At 37.2% G+C, this 20,772-nt stretch overlaps 1 protein-coding gene across 2 annotated transcripts in view; it reads left to right on the top strand.

Moving 5' to 3' along the window:
* ETFA (electron transfer flavoprotein alpha subunit) overlaps positions 1–20,772 on the top strand; it is an 89,768-nt gene that overhangs the window by 28,069 nt on the left and 40,927 nt on the right. For both annotated transcript variants that reach the window (NM_001244403.1, XM_021098281.1), the window contains exon 9: positions 2,946–3,028. In NM_001244403.1, coding sequence (NP_001231332.1) covers positions 2,946–3,028 — 83 coding nt within the window. The remainder of the gene's footprint in view (positions 1–2,945; positions 3,029–20,772) is intronic.

Raw genomic sequence — 20,772 nt, 5'->3', positions numbered from 1 at the left:
ACTGTGCTTTATTGTGGTTTGGGACTGAACTGGCAATATCTCTGAGGTGTGCCTGTCTACAGGAGGGTGTGTGTAGGTTATATGCAAATACTGTGCCATTTTATATAAGGGACTTGAGCATCCTTAGATTTGGTTAACCTTGTGGGGTCCTGAAACCAGTCCCCTGCAGATATTGAGAAATGACTGTTCTAAGTTTTGCGATGTCTAATAATAGACATCCTGGTAGAGATGTCAGTTAAGCAATTAGTGTAGGAATGTGGAATTCAGCAGTTTGGGCTAGAGATAGAAATTTTGGACTCAGTTGTATTATAGTATTTGAAGCCATGAGACTAGATGAAATCACCGGGGGGATTGAGTGTAGATATAAAAGAGGTCCCAGGACTGAAACCTAGACACGGCAAGATTAAGAGATATGGGAGAAGGAGAACTAAGTCCAAAAAGGAGTGGGTAAGCAAGGCAGGAAAACCAGGATAGAGAGTGCAGTGTTTTGGAATCCAAGTGAAGCGTTGGAGTAAGGGGAAGAGTGATCGACTGTGTCAGATGCTGCTAATAGTTAAGGAAGATGGGCACTGAAAAGTGACTGATGGATTTAGCCACTTAGAGGCCATGGGTGACTTTGAGCAGTTTTAGTAGGATGGTGAAGGCAAAAACTTGATTGGAATTCAGAGTTCCCTTCGTGGCACAGTGGAAACAAAGCCATCTAGGAACCTTGAAGTTGTGGGCTCACTCCCTGGCCTCACTGGGTGGGTCAAGGATCTGGTGCTGCCGTGAGCTGGGGTGTAGGTCGAAGACATGGCTCGGATCCTGTGTTGCTGTGGCTGTGGTGTAGGCCGGCAGCTGTAGCTCCAATTCGACCCCTAGCCTGGGAACCTCCATATGCTGCAGGTGTGGCCCTAAAAATTAAAAAATTTAAAAAAAAATTTAAAAAGCTTGATTGGAATGGGTTTAAAAGAGTGGTCCTAGGTATTGGTTACATGATTGTATTCTCTTTATTATAAGCCATTGAGCAAATACTACATTTGTGATTTTTGTGCTTTTCTCTGTGTTAATATTTTAATAAAACTTTTTAGAAATAGAATGGGAGGCCTGTCTCTAATGCCAGTGAATACAGATAACTCTTTAGAAGGATTTATCTGTATAGGAGAGCGGAGAAATAGACAGTAGCTACAGGGGGAGCAGGACCAACAGAGGGACTTTTTAACGATTATATAGATGATGGCATGTTTACACGCTGATGGGAATGCTCCAGTTAAGGAGAGATTAATCATACAGGAGATAAGAAAGTTTCTGGAACAATATCCTTGAGTAAATTAGAAAATATGGACACAGGTGCATGTTGAAGTGAGAATTGTTCTCTTCTGATTGTTTCAGGTTTGTTGTTTTTGTTTTTGTTTTTTTCCCCCAGAGAAGTAGGCAGGAGATATGAAATTATAGTTTAGGACATAGCAAGAGAATTAAGGCCTATTTATTTTAGGTAAAAACCCAGTTAACATGAACAAGTGTTGGTGTTTTTCCTCTAGTCATGCTGAACTATAGTAGGACAGGTATGGAAAAGGTGGAACGATTGCTTAGTCAGTAACCAGAGGTAGAGGTTTTCCAATTGAGTGTGAAGATTAAGAGGAGGGCAAGGAAATTGAAGGCATATGCAAAGGTGTGATTAGAGTCATTGATCATGGAAATTAAACTGGGTAAAGAAAGAAGAGAGAACAGGAGGGGAGAGAAGGATGGTGAATAGTATTGTTGATCTCGATGGTCAGAGGATTGTTGGAGTAGGATACTAAAAGGAGGCAGCTGGACTGGAAAGAGGAGGTCCCAGAGAGACTTTGGAACTTAGATTATTGAGGGATATTGGTAATGGATAGTTGGGGATATGACCATGGGTGTAGCTGAGGTTGAATGGAGGTTGCTGTCATGAAACTGAGAAGCCAGGGTGTTGAAGTCATGAAGAATTAAGACTAGTATTGGAGAAAGTGACAAAGACCCAGAAGCTAAAAATCACTGAGAAATGAAGAGGATTAACCTGCTTGCTGGTTGATAGATGACATGGCAATATATGGGTGCCAGAGTCAGAAGACATGAGAGTCAAAGCTGAAGGCTTTTAAGGAGGGAGGAGGGGAAACTTTCTGAGATTGGCAGTGGGGGGGCCTGGAGTACCACCTCTAGGCCCAGTGGTATGAGGATGGTGGCAGACAAAGCTGTATCTGTTGGAGAGGGCCTAGGGAGTCCTCGTCCTCGGGACATATCTAGACAAATGGAAGATACTTGTGGTTTGCTGATATTAGGCTCTGAGATCAAGAAATCATGGTGTAAGTGTTGAGGAATGGAGGAGTAGTGGGAGTTGGGTACGAATTGGGGAGCATGCACGGTGTTATGGAGATCAGCGTATGGGTTATGAAGGATAACCTTGAGTGTGGGGCTTGTTGCAGTGACTGATGGAAATAAAGGGCAGAGTGTGCTTAGTCCTGCCTGACTGAAGTTAGGTAGTGCTTGTGAGGCTGAGTGTTAGGAGGTAATGAGGAGTATTGTCTTGTCGAGGGCTCCCTCTTTGGTCCTCGCTAGATGGAGATGTAGAGGACCTGTGGCTCCTAGTTGACCCCTGCCAGGAGAGGGGGTGGCTTTCCTCCTAGTACAGGGCTTGCTGCCTCCTGCTGAATGAGGATAGCAGGCTAGTTCAATTCTAATTTTTAGGTAGAAAATACAGATTAAACCTTTCTGTTGTGTTTATATGTAACTCTCTATCTGGTCCCAGGGTAATGGCATTATAGCTTTCTTTAAAAGCTATGAACTTACTGGGTAAAGGACGTTTATATAATGACATCCCAACAAGTTAAAATGTATGTTTTATGTATGTACTATGTCAGTGTCTTTTTTAATAGTTATCAATAAATATCCCAACTAGCTGAATACCAGAGCTTAAAAAAATGACAAATATTTTTTGTCCTTAGTTGGTGCTTCTCGTGCAGCTGTTGATGCTGGCTTTGTTCCCAATGACATGCAAGTTGGACAGACAGGAAAAATAGTAGCACCTGTAAGTACTGCAATAAAATGTGTTATGCAAAATCTATGGGGATAAGAATTGTATGTGTTTGTGGAACGATCATTTCAGTGATGTATGTCCTATTCAGTGTACCTAAGCAGTTAGCCGTTACCGTGGTGAATGTATCCTTCTCAACAGGTCTGTGGATTTCTTGGCCTTAGTAAAATGCATAGCAGTTCTTAAGTTCAGCATTGTTTTCAGATTTTTTTTTAAAGCAGTAGAATACTTCGTCTAATTCATGTCACAACTAAATATGAAATTGGGGGTTTCCATTGTAGCTCAGTGGTAATGAACCCAAGTAGTATCCATGAGGACACAGATTTGATCCTTGGCCTCACTCAGTATCTTCAGGATCTGGCATTGCCGTGAGCTGTGGCATAGGTGGCAGATGTGGCTCAGGTCCCCCATTGCTGTGGCTGTGGTATAGGCTGGCAGCTGCAGCTCTGATTCAACTCCTAGCCTGGAAACTTCCATATGCTGCAGGTGCAGCCCTAGAAAGACAAAAAAGATAGAGGCAGCATTTTTTTTTATTATTAAATGGGTTTTATAAGTTCACATTAACATTTACCATAAATCCAGTACGTTACAAAATCTATCAGTAAAAATGACGAATCTGTATTAACGCAGAATCTCAAAATTGGGAACTGTGAATGACAGTCATCTCTTCTTAAACGCTTAGCTTATTTCTGTAATGTCTGATTGCATGAAATTCAGAAGTTTTTTTTTTTTTTTTTTTTTGTCTTTTTAGGGCCCCACCTGAGGCATGTGGAGGTTCCCAGGCTAGGGGTCTAATGGGAGCTGTAGCCGCCGACCTACACCTACAGCCACAGCAACGCAGGATCCAAGCCACTTCTGTGACCTACACCACAGCTCACGGCAACGCCAGATCCTTAACCCACTGATCGAGGCCAGGGATCCAACCCACAACCTCATGATTCCTAGTTGGATTCGTTTCCACTGCGCCACGACGGGAACTCCCAGAAGATTCTTATCTGTGCAGGTAAGTGGTACTAGACTTCAGTTAAAACTATCCAAAACTTGGAATGCTTTGGTTTCAGAGTTGAGTCACTAACTATATCTAATGATTGTGCTCATTTCCTAGGTGTTTGTAGTGAATAGAACTTTTAGCCAGTTTAAGTCTTTAATGTGTGGAGGAAAAGGAGTTTTATATATGTCAAAGTGGTATTTTTCTTAAATGTATTTCGAAACAAGATATTAAATCATATACATTTCAAAAAATCTCATCTTAGTGCCCTATTCTATCGGATGTTCATTCTAAATTTTGGAATACGCAAAGTGTTTGTCTTGTCTTTGAAGTCTGTTTTAAAGCATGTTCAATCGTTTTCCCATTTTACTTTATTTATTTTTATGGCTGCCCCCGTGGCATTTGGAAGTTCCCGGGCCAGGGAGTGAGTCCGAGCTGCAGTCGGATTTGTCAATCACTGAGTCCAGCACTGGTAGTGCTGGATCTTTTAACCCATTGTGCTGGGCTGGTGATTGAACCCATGCCTTCACAGTGACCTCAGCTGCTTTTGCCAATTTTAAAAATGTGCTTTTTGTCTTTTTATTGCCTTTTTTTTTTTTTTTTTTTTTTTTTTTTTTGGTCTTTTCTGGGGTTGCTCCTGCAGCACACAGAGTTTCCCAGGCTAGGGGTCTAATCAGAGCTGTAGCCACCGGCCTACACCACAGCCACAGCAACGTAGGATCTGAGCCATGTCTGCGACCTACACCACAGCTCACGGCAACGCCAGATCCTTCACCCACTGAGCAAGGCCAGGGATTGAACCTGCAACCTCATGTTTTCTAGTCAGATTTGTTAACCACTGAGCCATGACAGGAACTCTATTTTATTGCTTCTTTATTCATTTTCTTTTGATGAGAAATTTTTATTTTATTTTTTTGTCTTTTTGCCATTTCTTGGGCTGCTCCCACAGCACATGGAGGTTACCAGGCTAGGGGTCGAATCAGAGCTATAGCCACCGGCCTATGCCAGAGCCATAGCAACAAGGGATCTGAGCCACATCTGCAACCCACACCACAGCTCACGGCAACGCTGGATCCCTAACCCACTGAGCACGACCAGGGATCTAACCTACAACCTCATGGTTCCCAGTCGGATTTGTCAATCACTGAGCCACGACGGGAACTCTAAAATTTTTAATTTTTAATAAGATCTAATGTATTGATGGTTAATACATTTTGTGTTATTCAACTTCTTTGAAGTCAGATAAGATTTCAAATGGCATAATTTTGTTGTTTTTTTATGGTGGAGTAGTAGTCATTGTGTATATGTACCACATCTTCTTAATCCATTCATTTGTCAGTGGACATTTAGGTTGTTTCCATGTCTTGGCTATTGTGACTAGTGCTGCACTGAACATAGGGGTACATGTATCTTTTTCAGTGAAAGTTTTGTCTGGGATATATGCCCAGGAGTGGGATTGCTGGATCATACAGTAGTTCTGTATTTAGTTTTCTGAGGTATCTCCATACTGTTTTCCATAGTGGTTGTATAAAACTTTTTTGAGATGCTCAAGTTTACAGAAAACTTTTGAGTAAAAACCTTTATTTTTATGGACACTTTGAGAGTAAGTTGCTGAAATGATTCCCCATCATCTTCAAGTATGTAGGATATTCACCTATAAAACAATACAACTTTTTAAAATCAGAACATTCACATCAATACATCAATACTGTCTAATCATCAGACCCTGTTCAGGTTTTGCCAGTTGTCCCAATATGTCCTTTACAGCAAAAGGATGTAGTTCCTTTCACGTGTTGCATACAGTTGTCATGTTATCCTTGTATCTTAGACAGTTCCTATCTGACTTCAATGACCTTGACATTTTTGAAAATTATAGGAGAGCTAGTTTGTAGAATGAAATGTCCCTCAAGTTGGATTTGTTTGCTGTCTCTTCACCATTCATTTTAGGTTATATGTACATCTTTGACAGGAATATCATAAAAGTGATAGCTCATCCTGTCAGATGGTACACAGTTTCATTGTGTCTAATTAGATTTTCACTCTGACCATTTGATTAAGGCGATAGCTGTCAAACTTCTCTACTGTAAAGTTATTTTTCCATTTGTAATTGATAAATGTTGTGAGAAGGTACTTTGAAATGTAAATATTGCAGTTCTCCTCAAATTTGTAACTTATTCCTTTATGTTTATTTATAAGTGAATATTAAATAAATATTCATGTATTTATAATAGGACTTATGGTTCCTCTTTTATTCAGTGGGTGAAAATCTGTTATTTTTATTGATGTACAAATTGTTCCACCTTTGGCCAGTGAGTACCCCTTCAGGGTGGCTTTTGCGTCTTTTCAACATGTTGCCATCATTCTTTGGGCCCTTTTATACTTACAGAATAAGATGGTCCAAGCTTTTTGTACTTTGCCTCCCTCAGCCCTGGCATCATCTTTTAGGTTCCTTTTAGTGAATAATAGTTATGAAGCTGACATCTGGATATTAATTCCATTCATTGCTGTTTGGATGTTGCTGTTCCTAGGACCCCTCAGTGAAGAAAGCTAGTGAATGTGTGTAACCATGTATATTCATAGGCAGATACACACATATGTGTTTATATTATTTATATACACATACAAACACATTTGTATTGTTTCAATATCAGTTTATATATATTGAAAACCATGAGTTTACAGTGATGGCACCAATTCCAGACTAATACCATAGGGTCAGTTCTAGTTCTTTCCCTGTTTGCCTTTCCCTGACAGTGAAAAACTTGGACCATGCCAATACCCTACCCTGCACAAATGACCTCCTTACCCTACTCAGGCTCCCACACCCTGTGCTGAACATTCAGCCCGGCTAGATAGATACTCTTCCCACCTTGCTTGGACTCTGACACACACCCCCTTCCCCCGCCATTCTGGCTCATCTCTTCCCAAAGGTGTTGGACAGTTTTGTATTCCCACCAACTATATATTTGGGTTCCACTTGTGCCTCATTTTCACCAGTATTTGGTATTTTAGCTGTTCAGGTGTATTTGTAGTGTGCCTTGTTGTGATTTTAATGTGCATTTCCCTGATATCCATGATGATGAACACTGCCATTCAAATATCTTCCTTATGAAGTGTCTGTTGAAATCTTTGACCCTTTTTTAATTGAATTACCTATCTTTTTGTTATGGAGTTGTAGAAGTTTTTTTTTGTTTTTTCTCTTTAATCTATTCCAGATATGAGTTTCTTATCAGATATGTTTTGCAAATATTTTCTTCCAATCTGTGGCTTTCCTATTTATTTTAATGGTGTCAAGTTGAGAAACTTCCCTTTTGTCCCAGTTTGCTAAGAGTTGTTATCATTAACTTGTTGGATTTTGTCAAATATTTTCTGCATGTTTTGAGATGATCATGGTTTTTCCACTCTATTCTGTTAATGTGATGAATTACATTATTTAGTTTTTTAAATGTTAAACTGCCTTAAATTACTGTGATAAAACCAACCCTACCTGACTGATCATGATATGTTAATCTGTTTTAATATATTGATGACTTTGACTAATATTTTGTTAAGGATTTATCAAAATAATCTAGAATCCACTCCCCTGACCAATGTCTTTGTCTAATTTTGGTATCAGCATTTATAATGGCTTCATAAATGAGTTGAAAGATATCCTCTGCTGCTGAATGAGTTTGTATAAGATTGTTTTGTATGTGTGTTTTCTTAAATGTTTGATGGAACTCACCAGTGAAGCCATCTGAGCTTGGAGTTTTCTTTGTTGGAGTGTTTGACAATTAATTCAATTTCTGTAATAGATTTAGGGCCATTCAGATTTTCTGTTTTATTTTCAGTCTGCTTTGCTAATGGTATATTTCAAGAAATTGGTCCAGTTCTAAGTTATCAAATATATTGGGTAAAATTGTTTATAATCTTGCCCCATTTTCCTTTCATTTTTTTGTAAAGTCTGTAGAGAGAGCTCTTCTTAAATTTAATAATTTTATAATTTGTGTGTTTCCTTTTTGTTCCTCTTTGTTTCTCATTTCTTCATCAGTCAAGCTAGTTTTTAACATTAAAAAAATCTTTTTAATGATCTTTGTAAAGTAACAGCTTTATTGATACATAATTTGTATACCATACAGTTTACCAAATTATTTAATCTGGTGGGTTTTGGTATATTCAGAGTTGTACAGCCATTGTCTCAGTCAGCTTTAGAACATTTTCATCACTTCCAGTAGAAATTGCACAACTGTTTTCTTTCCAAATCAGCCATAGTAGGCAGGTACCAATTTACTCTCTGTCTATATAGATTTGCCTATTTTACATTTCGTATAAGTGGAATCATAGAATATGTGCTCTTTTATGATCAAGTTTTTTTTTTTTAATTTAATATAGTGTTTTCAAGGTTATCCATGTTGTATTTTTCCTTTTTATTGCCAAATAGTATTCCATTATATGGATATACCACATTTTATGCATCAATTTGTCACCTGATCGACATTTGGGTTGTTTTTACTTTTTTGGCTATTATGAAAAATGCCGATATGAACACTCATGTACAGGTTTTTCTATGGACATGTTTTCATTTCTCTTGGATATATACCCAGGAGTAGAATTGCTGTTTCATGTAGTAATTTTATGTTTTAATATTTTGTGGAACTGCCAAGCTCTTCCGGAGCAGCTATACCAACAACAAACCAACTCTTAGCTTTGCTAATTTTTTTTTATTGAATTCTTTTTGTTGGTTTTTGCTCTTCATTTCCTTCCTCTAATTATTGAGTTTGCCTTCCTCTTAAGGCAGAACTTTGCTTCATTAATTTTGTATTTACTTGTTTTTAAATGTGAATAGTACAGATAGAAATTTCTGTCTAAGCATTGCTTTGGATGAATCCCAGTAATTTTAATGTATTTTCATCATTCATTAAAATTTTTCTAATTTAGAAAATTTTAAATGTTAATTTCTATATTTTGTGGGGTTTTTTTTTCCTAGATAGCTCTCTCTTACTGATTCCTAATTTAATTTTGGTGGACATGTCTTTAATATTTCAGTATTAAAATTCATTGAGACTTATTTTATGGCCTATCAGATGTTCTGTTGTGAGTATACCATGTACACTTGAAAAGAATATATATTCTGCCATTAGACACTGCAGGAATAAAGATTAGTGAACTCAAAGCTATGGCAACAGAAACTGTCCAAAATGAAACACAGAAAGAAAAATGTAAAAACACAGGAAGAAAAATGGATAGGGCTTGGTGAGCTGTGGGACAACTTTAGAAGGCCTAATATGTCTGTAAGTGGAATAGAAAAACTCTTGATTATAATGGCTAGAAAACTTCCTAATTTGATGAAAACTGTGAACCCACAGTTCCTGGAAGCTCAACAAACTCCAAGAACAGGAAACAGGAAGGAAACTACAAGGGACAGAATAGTCGAATTGTTTAAAGAGTGATAAAAAAAATTTGTTTTTTTTTTTTTTTTTCCAAAAGGAAGTGATTTTATTTTTGGTTCCTTTGCATTGGAGGGAGAACCAACTAATTTGAAAGAGTCCATAATTTAACCAACAACAGATCTCCTTACTGCATTTCCCATTGAAACTTAATAAGGATTAGTTTCCAGATTCACTGACGTTTTTCTCCAGTTAATGATCAGCATGCACCTTTTATTACCTTAAATGAAAATAAAATGAAGACCCGAAATCTCATGATCAAGAATTGATTTCTGGCGAGTTCCCATTGTGGTGCAGTAGAAACAAATGTAACTAGGAACCATGAGGTTGCAGGTTCGATCCCTGGCCTTGCTCTGTGGGTTAGGGATCCGGCGATGCCATGAGCTGTGGTGTAAGTCGCAGACACAGCTTGGTTCTGGTGTGGCTGTGGCGTAGGCCGGACAGCAACAGCTCTGATTAGACCCCTAGCTTCGGAACCTCCATATGCTGTGGGTGCGGCTCTTTAAAAAAAAAAAAAAAAATGCAGTCAGAGAAAAGTATAAATTAACTCAATGTTCCAATCAAAAAGCAGTGATTATTGGAGATAAGAAAAGCAAGACCTAGCTTATATGCTTCCTATAAGAAATACATTTTAGGTTAATGGAGTGCTCTTGGAATGGATTTACAATGAGATCCTGCTGTGTAGCATTGAGAACTATGTCTAGATACTTACATCACAACACAACAATGGGAGGAAAAAGTATGTATACATGTATGTGTAACTTGGTCCCCATGCTGTACAGTGGAAAAAAAATATATGTATATAAAGAAAAAGCATTTTAGATAGGAAAAGATACACTATACAAATAGTAACCATAAGAAATCTGCAATGTCTTTATTAATATAAATTAAGCAAACGTCAAGACAATAAGTACTGCCAAAGATATTGAAGGACATAACATAATGATGAAAAGACTCTTCTGTCTTTCCGATCAATCAATCATGAATGTGTACAGTTTCAAAATACATCAAGCAAAATCTGACAGAATTAAATGAATAAATAAATCCATAATCATAGTTGGAGATTTTTGACACCTCCCAGTAGTTGATAGAATAACTAGATCAGAAATTTCGTAAGAACCTAAAAGACCTAGACCAGGGAACAGCAAACTATCTGTAAGTCACATAGCAAATATTTTTGGTTTCATTTGTCATAGAGTCTCCGTTTATCTATTTAACTCTTCTGTTGTAGAGCAGAAGCAGTCGTAGACTTATAAGTAAATGAATGAGTTGTATTCCCTTAAAACTTTATGTACAAAAACATGTGGCAGTCCAGATTTGGCCTATTGACCTAACATTTATAGAACACTATGCCAGATTTTTTTCCTCTACTTTTATTCTAGGAGTCCAGTTACACATATTTTAAATATCTTTATATTCTTTCAAAGGTTACCTAGGTTCTGTTCATTGTTTTTCATCTTGTTCCCCTCTGTTCTTCATACTGAATTTTATTTATTTTTTTATTTTTTTGCTTTTTAGGGCCACACGCACGGCATATGGCCTCAAACCTTAAACTTTTTTTTTTTTTTCGTATTGAATAATTTTTATTGGTTTATCTTCAAGGTTATGACTCTTCTGTAATTTCTAATATGCTGTTAAACCCATCCAGGAAATTTCTTATTTTGTATTTTTTAGTTCTAGATTTGCATTTGGTTCTAAAAAAAGAGTTTTCATTTCTCTGCTGGTATTTCTGATCTGTTCAGTTATTATAAGAGATCTTTATAACCTTGACCATACTTATAATGGCTGCTTTTAAGTCCTTGTGTACTAATTCCGAATTCTTGGCTATTTCAGAGCAGTTGGCCTTCGATTGTATTTTCACATTTTCCTTGTTTCACTGTGTAGTATAGTGGTTCTGAAATTTTTGTCTTAGGGCTCCTTTTAAGATTTGTTAAGGGCTCTCAAAGAGCTTTGGTTCATATGAGTCATATCTGTTGATATTAGTTGCGTTAGATTCAAGCTGAGAAATTTTTAAAATATTCCTTTGAAAATAACACCATCGATTTTAATATGAATAACATTTTAGTGAAAATAACTATATTCAATAACAGAAAGATTTAATAAGATTGATATTCTTTTTATTTACCTTTAAATGAAGTATAATTGGTTTATGATGTTTTAATTTCTGCTGTACAGCAAAATGATTCAGTTATATATACATTCTTTTTAATCTTTTGTCATTATGACTTATCTCAAGATGTTGAATATAGTTCCCTGTGCTATACAGTAGGACCTTGTTGTTTATCCATTCTCTCTCTCTAGTTTGCATTTGCTAACCCCAAACTCCCTCTATCCTTTCCCCATCCCCTCCCACCTTGGCAACCTCAAGTCTCTTTTCTATGTCTGTTTCATAGATATACTTATTTTTGTCATACTTTATATTCCACATGTAAGTGATAGCGTACAGTGTTTGTCATTCTCTTTCTGACTTATTTCATTGGTATAAGAATCTCTAGTTGTGTCCATGTTGCTGCAAATGGCATTATTTTATTCTTTTTTATGACTGAGTGGTATTCCCTTGTATATGTACCACATCTTCTTAATCAATTCCTCTGTTGATGGGCATTTTAAGTTGTTTCCATGTCTTGGCTATTATGAATAGTGTTGCTGTAAACACTAGAGGGCATATATATATACATATATATATACACACACACATATATATACATACATACATATATATACACATATATACATACATACACATACATACATACATACATATATACATGTATATATACACACACACACATATATATATATATATTTTTTTTTTAGTTGTAGTTTTGTCCTGATATGTGCCCAAGAGTGGGATTGCTGGGTCATGTGGCAACTCTAGTTTTTTGAGGAACCTTCGTATTGTTTCCCATAGTGGCTGCACCAACTTACATTTCTACAACAGTGTAGGAGGGTTCTTTTTTCTCCAAACCCTCTTCAGCATTTGTTGTTTGTGGACTTTTTAATGATGGCCATTCTGACTGGTGTTAGGTGATATCTCATTGTAGTTTTAATTTGCATTTCTCTAATAATTAGCCACGTTGAGCATCTTTTCATTGCCTGTTAACCATCTGTATGTCTTTGGAGAAATGTCTATTTAGGTCTTCTGCCCATTTTTTTGATTGGATTGCTTTTTTGTTGTTGAGTTGTATGAGCTGTTTGTATGTTTTGGAAATTAAGCCCTTTTTAGTCACTTCACTTGCAGATATTTTCTGCCAATCTGTGTTGTCTTTTTATTTTGCATATGGTTTCCTTTTCTGTGTAAAAGCTTGTAAGTTTGATTAGGTCCTCTTTGTTTATTTTTCTTTCCTTTTGTTTTTATTTCTATTGCCTTGGGAGACTGACCTAAGAAAATATTGGTATGATTTACATCTGGGTTTTGCTTATGTTCTCTTCTAGGAGTGTTGTGGTGTTGTGTCTTATATTTAAGTCTTTAAGTCATTTTGATTTTATTTATGTGTATGGTGTGAGGGTGTGTTCTAACTTCATTGGTTTACATGCAGCTGTCCAACTTTCCCAACACTACTTGCCGAAGATATTGTCTTTTTCCCATTGTATATTCTTGCCTCCTTTTTTGAAGATTAATTGGCTGTAGGCATGTGGGTTTATTTCTGCACCCTCCATTCTGTTTCATTGATCCATGTTTTGTTTTGTGCCAGTACCATAATGTTTTGATTACTTTGTAGTATAGTCTGAAATCTGAGAGGGTTATGCCTCTTGCTTTGTTCATTTTCCTCGGGATTGCTTTGGCAATTCTGAGTCTTTTATGGTTCCATGTAAACTTTAGGATTATTTGTTTGGTTCCGAGAAAAATGACATGGTTAATTTGATAGGGATCACATTAAATCTATAGATTGCTTTGGGTAGTGTGGCCATATAACAATATTAATTCAATTTCTGTTGTGGCGTAGCAGAGATGCATCCGACTAGGAACCATGAGGTTGCAGGTTCCCTCCCTGGCCTCGATCGGTGGGTTGGGCATCCGGTGTTGCCATGAGCTGTGGTATAGGTCGCAGACGCGGCTCAGATCCCATGTTGCTGTGGCTGTGGTGTAGGCTGGTGGCTGCAGCTTCTATTAGACCCCTGGCCTGGGAACCTCCATGTGCCTCAAGTGCAGCCCTAAAAAGACAAAAAAAAAAATTAAATCTTCCAAAGACCGTGGTGTATTTTTCCATTTATTTGAATCATCTTTGGTTTCCTTTATTAATGTTTTATAGTTCTCAGTATATGTCTTTGACCTCCTTGGTCAGGTTTATTCTTAAGTGTTTTTGTTTTTTTTTTTCCATGGGATTTTAAAAGTTTTTTTTTCACTTGTTTTTTTTTTTTTACATTTCCTGTCTCATGTTTCATTTATTAGTCTAAAGAACTGCAACTGATTTCTGTTCAATAATCTTGTATCCTTCTACCTTGCTGAATTCATTTATCAGTTCTAATAGTTTTTGTATGGAGTCTTTAGGGTTTTCTATATATAGTTTCATGTCATCTGCATATAATGATAGTTTTACCTCTTCCCTTCCAATCTGGATACCTTTTATTTCTTGTCTGATTGCATTGGCTAGGACTTCCAATATTATGCTGAATAGAAGTGGTGAGGATGGGCATCCTTGTCTTGTTCCAGATTTTAGCAGGAAGGCTTTCAGTTTTTCACCATGTTATATTGTCTATGGGCTTGTCATATCAATAGCTTTTAGTATGTTGAGATAGGTTCCCTCTATACCCACTCTGGTAAGAATTTTTTCATGAATGGATGTTGAATTTTATCAAATGCTTTTTCTGCATCTGTTGAGATGATCATGTGGTTTTTCTCTTTTCTTTTGTTGATGTACTGTATCATACTGATTGATTTAAGTATGGTGAACCATCTTTGTGAACTTGGAATGAATCCAGTGTGGTTGTGGTGTATGATCTCTTTTATGTGTTGGATTCAGTTTGCTAATATTTTGCTGAGAATTTTTGCGTCTGTATTCATCAACGATATTGGGAGTTCCTATTGTGTGTGGTTCAGTGGGTTAAGAATAAGAACCCAACATACTGGTTTTTTTTCTTTTTTCTTTTTTTCTTTCTTTTTTTTTTTTTTTTTCTGCTTTTTAGGGCCATACCTGCAGCATATGGAGGCTCCCAGGCTGGGGGTCAAATCAGAGCTGTAGCTGCAGGCCTAGCCACAGCCACAGCAACTTGGGGTCAGAGCCTGGTCTTAGACCTACGCCACAGCTCATGGCAACACCGGATCCTTAACCCTCTGAGTGAGGCCAGGGATGATCCTGCGTCCTCATGGGTGCTAGTCAGATGTGTTAACTGCTGAGCCATGACGGGAACTCCCTTTTTTTTGTTGTTCATACTCTTAAGTTCCATTGGTCTGTTTTGCATTTCAGTCATTCTTTTATCATCCTATAACATTTAGAAAATAACCTTTAGTGAATTTTTTAGGTCTTTCAAATGTTGACACATTTTATCAATGTCAAAACATTCCATTTATCCCTGTCAGTTCTCATCTTGTTAGAAGGATCTTTACAGCTCGTATTCATGGATACAAGGTTTTTAGAGTTCTGATTATTACTTAAAAGCTGAAATTTTTGTCCTTGGCAGTAAAAACTTTCAGTGGTTTTCTCAGAATTGATAGGCTCACCTCATTCATTTTCAATAAAATGTTTGCCAAAACTCCAAATATCTATCAGTTGTTCTCTGAAGGGAAGGTGATGATCCATGAGAAAATGGCTAGTTCACATGGTAACTGAAACCATCACACAAGTGATTTTTCTCAAGACAATCATTGTCATTTCGTAGGCCAGGAAAGTACTTTGTATACTTCATGATTTTTCACCCAGAATACCAAAAGGATGTGTACTCAAAGGTCAAGATCTAATAAAACTAATAATTTTTACTGCTCTATCAACGACATTTGTAACTGAAACCAGGTTTTCTTTTTCTTTTTAACTGTGTGTATGTGGCCATGAAGAACACAGCGACAACTAGTATAGTTTGATGCAATTGTCTTGAGTAATGCTGAGACAGCAGCAGTTTTATTGCTCTACCTACTGTTATTTTTATATCATCAGTGCAACAAATGCAGTTTTTCCAGGATCAGCCATGAGATTCAAAAAAGTTATTTAACACTTTGACAAGTTATTTTCAGCACCACTTTTGTTTGCTGCCAAGCATTCACATAAAGGAATTCTTCAGTGAGTAGTTGGAATTGATACAGGACAAATACAGTTAAAACACAAAATCCATATACATAGATTTGTCTGTTAGGCAAAAGTAACCTTTTCACAGATGATATATTAACTTAGTACTCATGTTTACAGTTTTATTGTAACTTACTGAATAATATTTTAAATAAAATTTTAATAAAATTTTTTATTCAGCAAGTTACCATATCATTGGAATGTGGCAGTGTCATAGTTTTTTCTACTGATTTTTCATCTAGCAGGCATTTAGCAGGATCACTTTTAATAGTCTTTCAGAAACTGTGCTTCTCTAGCCAATGAGATATGATAACTTAAGTCATATGATGCTTCAGTGACTTTTTCTTTTCTGGTTTGAAAAACTCAACCGTTTTTGACTTTTAAACTGATCACATCGATGTTAAAAACAAGACATTCAATTTTCCTCTAAACTGAAATATTTTCAAAATGGACATCACTTCTGTTCCAAAAGACACAGTAACGCAAATTATTAGCATCTGTGAAGCCAAGAGAAAGATAACTTTCATATTTTTACTTATTAAATTTTACACAATATTTTTTTAGAGTAGATTCTTCTTTTCCATAAGTTCGAGAACTCTATTACTAGTTTCATCTTTTATCAGCGTCTTTTTTTTTTTTTTTTTTTTTTTTTTTTTTTTTGACTTCTTGCCTTTTCTTGGGCCCCACCTGCAGCATATGGAGGTTCCCAGGCTAGGGGTTGAATCGGAGCTGTAGCCACTGGCCTACGCCAGAGCCACAGCAATGCAGGATCCGAGCCGAGTCTGCAACCTACACCACAGCTCACGGCAACGGCAACGCCGGATCCTTTAACCCACTGAGCAATGCCAGGGATTGAAGCCGCAACCTCATGGTTCCTAGTCGGATTCGTTAACCACTGTGCCACTACGGGAACTCCTATCAGCGTCTTTTGATGTAGATGCTGTAGCTGTGGGTTGTGAAAGTGAGTCTTCTGTGTTTTCGTGTACAGTAGTAAAATCTGAAATAATAGCTTTAGACAAAATTTTTTAAATTTCCCCCCAAATTTTAAGTGTTATTACCATATAAAACAACAATGTATACTTCGTATTGTGTTTCCTCGTAGGTCCAGGGAGGTCTTTAGGATTTCAAATATCAATGGACAATAAGGATTTCAAATATTACTGGCCAATGAGATTAACAGAAATTATAGCAGCCCAAGCTACTGTACTAAGAACAAACGGAGTTACTCTCTCTAAACATACATATTTATATGTAAGATTTGCTGCTTTAGACATTTTTAGGAAACACAAATATACAAATGCATACCTTCTACTAGTTATCAGAGTGATGATTTCTTCCAAAAGTCATGTAGTGACTGGAAAACTCTGCTATATGATTGTGACAGAATAAAAGAGAAAGGGACAAATAACATTGTAGTATTTATTATTATGAAAATATTTTGACCTTGCAGAGCCTGAGAGAGTCCTGGGGCTTCCAGGGATGTATAGATCATATTTTGAGACTCACTGGCCTAGTATTTTGGATCATATTATATACATTGAGTAATATGTGTAGAGGTTATGGATTCTGTTATATTTCTGTTGAGAACATTATTTTTTTACTTTAGTAGACAGTTAACTTGCCTGAACCCAAACCCCAAATTCTTTTCTCTTTCAGCCTAGCCAGTGGCTTAGAGGCCACTTTGCACATGTCTGATGCAGAGGTCAGCCAGCACTTTGAGTAGAGTGTATACGCAGAGTTGTGGTTCTCTTGGAATTTTTTCCTTACCTTCCAACTAATGTTGCAGCTGCAAATCCTGTCTTCGTTTCCTCCACTAATAAGACTGCAAGTTTTTTTTGTTTGTTTGTTTTTGTTTTTTTAATCAAAAGTGGCTGCTTTCTGATTAGCTCTTATCCCTCTTGTGGGAAATCTGCCAATGTCCCAAGAGAAAAAGTAGAGGGGTGTGGTGAGCTCTTATTGTGCCTGCCTCCCCTGCAGATTTCTGGCTTCTCAAGTGCTTCCCGTCTTGGTTGATCGCCAATGTATTTAAACAGTTACTGTCTATGTTTTATCCAGGCTTCACAGTTTTTCTCCGCAAGAGGGGGTTAGTCTGATACAAACTGTTCTCTCAGAGCCATAAGCAGGAGTCCTGAGGCCTAGAATTGAGTGCATTACCTGTGCTCTGACTAGTTCAGAGTTGGATTATTATCTTCCTAAGTAATAAGTTAATTAATGCTACTTAATGTTGCATTAGATTCTTGGCAGCCAGATCCCACTGTTGGCATTTGTTACACTTGTAGACATTCAAAATCTTTGTCTTCTCCTTCCTCCACATTTTATTGCCTACTATGAAACCATGTCTCCCTTGTCTCGTAATAGTGCAGTTTCTTTGTGTTTAAAGCTGAACAAAATACTTTGATTTATCTTTATTAAATTTGGGGGTCTGTCTTGTCTACCATTGAAACCTCTTGAATCTTTTAAAGCTTGATTTTTTCCTTTCCATTCATATTCCTTTTAACTTTGTTATTTGAAGACCTTAACATTTTATTTTGCTGCATTTTATATTTTTGCAATAGCAATGAAAAACATCATCCTCGTTCTCTCTGATGATAAATAGTAAGAAGGTCCCTATTTCTTCAAGTAAGAGGACGCATAAAGGCAATTCTGTTGTCTTCACAAAATAATTTTCCTTTTTTTTTTTTTTTTTTTTTTTTTTTTTTTAAAGGGCCACACCTGTGGTATGTGGAAGTTCCCAGGTTAGGGATCAAATTGGAGCTGCAGCTTCCTGCCTACAACACAGCTACAGCAACATGGGTTCCAAGCCGCATCTGCAGCCTACTCCACAGGTCACGGCAATGCCAGATCCTTAACCCACTGAGCGAGGCTAGGGATTGAACCTGGGTCCTCATGGATACTAGTCGGGTTTGTAACCCACTGAGCCACAACAGGAACTCACAATAATTTTACTTTTATTATTAATTTTTTAAAGAAAATATCTAATACCCAAAAGGTGCTATGAATATATTTAAAATAAATTTTTATATTATCATTCACAGCAGTTGACATGAACACATGGACAATTATTGAACATTTATATATATGGAACAATTCTGGTATATTTTTGGATTCATGCTCCCTGTAAGAATTCAGAACCTGTTATGGGGAACCACTACAACTCTACTGTTGCAACACATACTTCTCTTCCTTTTTATTATTTATTTATTTATTTATTGTGCTTTTTAGGGCCACCTACATGGCATATGGAGGTTCCCAGGTTAGGGGTCCAATCGGAGCTACAGCTGTCAGCCTATGCCACAACCACAGCAATGCTGGATCCAAGCTGCATATGAAGCCTATACCACAGCTCACAGTAATGCCGGATCCTTAACCCACTGAGCAAGGCCAGGGATTGAACCTGCAACCTCAGGTTCCTAGTTGGATTCATTTCCACTGTGCCACGACAGGAATTTACCTTTTTATTTTTTAATTAACTTTTCCTTTGAAAATAATTTCAAACCTATAACAATTTGAAAATTAAGAATAGTACAGTCTGGAGTTCCCATCATGGCTCAGTGGTTAATGTATCCGACTAGGAACCTGAGGTTGTGGGTTCAATCCCTGGCCTTGCTCAGTGGGTCAAGGATCCGGTATTGCCATGAGCTTGGTGTAGTCTGGCGGCTACAGCTCTGATTAGACCCCTAGCCTGGGAGCCTCCATATGCTGTGGGTGTGGCTCTGGAAAAGACAAAAAGACCAAAAAAAAAAAAATGTACAGTCTGTATGTATGAATATTTTTTTTTCTGAACTATTTGACCATAACATCGTGACCTCTGAATACTTCAATGTGTATTTCTAAAGAGTAGAAATAGTCTCTTACATAATCAAAGAACAGTTACATTCCATATCTGGATTTTCTCAGTTTATATTTTAATTTCAATTTTCCATATTCTAATGGAATATTCCAGGGTTATCAACCAGTTGCTCTTCATGATAGTATATTTCCCATCTCAGTATAGCATCTAGTTTAGGGCCAAATACTGCATTTAGTTGTCATATTTCTTAAGCCTTTGTCTCATGATTGTAGTAATGGTTGGTTCTCAGTTCTTATTTAGCCTCAGTCTTAGGCAGGCCTTCTGCACATGGGCCTCAGAGATGGGGCTTTCTTAGTGTTCCTGCCCCTACTTCCCACCCCCATACCTGTCTCAGCCAGACTCTGCCTTGTATCTTTTTTGGTGGGAGAGTGGGGTGGTGGCTTGATAGTAGTTTGAGTGGTCTTGAGAAAAGTGAGGTGGAGGCTAAATTAAGATTGGAGCTGTGTGTTGAAACCAGGAGAGAGATTTTAAAGAAAATAAATTCCATGTGGTCCTATCCATTTGCTAGATCAGGGCTACATATTTGGTACTAGGTTTTCTAGAAGCCAGTTCACGTTGGGAAGCAAGATCAGTGTCCTGATTTACAGTGTCCCTAAGGTAAAAACAAACTAATTGCACATGGGAAGCATAATTTGGCCTGCTATCAAGATCAAAGAAATATATTTATCCCTTGAGCCCTTACAAAGAGGACAATATTGATTAACATCCTCAACAATATCTTTATTATAAATAGGATAGTGGTTTCATAGGGCAGGTTTTTAAAAATAATGTTCTTCAGCGTCAGCCAATTGCCTAATGTTTAAGTGCATTTCCATAAGAATCAAAAATTATTTGGTTTTGTGGTCTGTCGTTCTGGGTTATTCTAGGGTGTAATTTCAAACTAGTGGTTTAACTGTGAAGCCCTTCTTCACGTGAAACCTTATCAGAAAGCCCCAAACATAATGTAGGTAAAAGTGGAGTTGAAGTGGTGTGGTGGACCTGGAGTGTGACTTACTCAGCTCTCCCCGCTTCTCTGCGGAGTGATTAGAGTCCCCAGCACGTTTTGAAAACCGCTTGTCCAGAAAACAATGGATGAATTGCATGGTCTCAGGCAGTTTCCTACAAATATCTCTCTGAACTGAATTTTTATTACATTATTTTATATTGTACCAATTTTTTAAAACCCCTGATTTAGTTACATTATTTTATATTGCACCAATTTTTTATAACCCCTGATTTAGTATTGTTTCCCTTGTTCTAGAGCATTGACCTTT

This window comes from Sus scrofa, chromosome 7 (assembly GCF_000003025.6).
Source record: "Sus scrofa isolate TJ Tabasco breed Duroc chromosome 7, Sscrofa11.1, whole genome shotgun sequence".
In the NCBI taxonomy this organism is placed as follows: domain Eukaryota; kingdom Metazoa; phylum Chordata; class Mammalia; order Artiodactyla; family Suidae; genus Sus; species Sus scrofa.
This window is presented reverse-complemented; position numbering and strand designations above follow the sequence as displayed.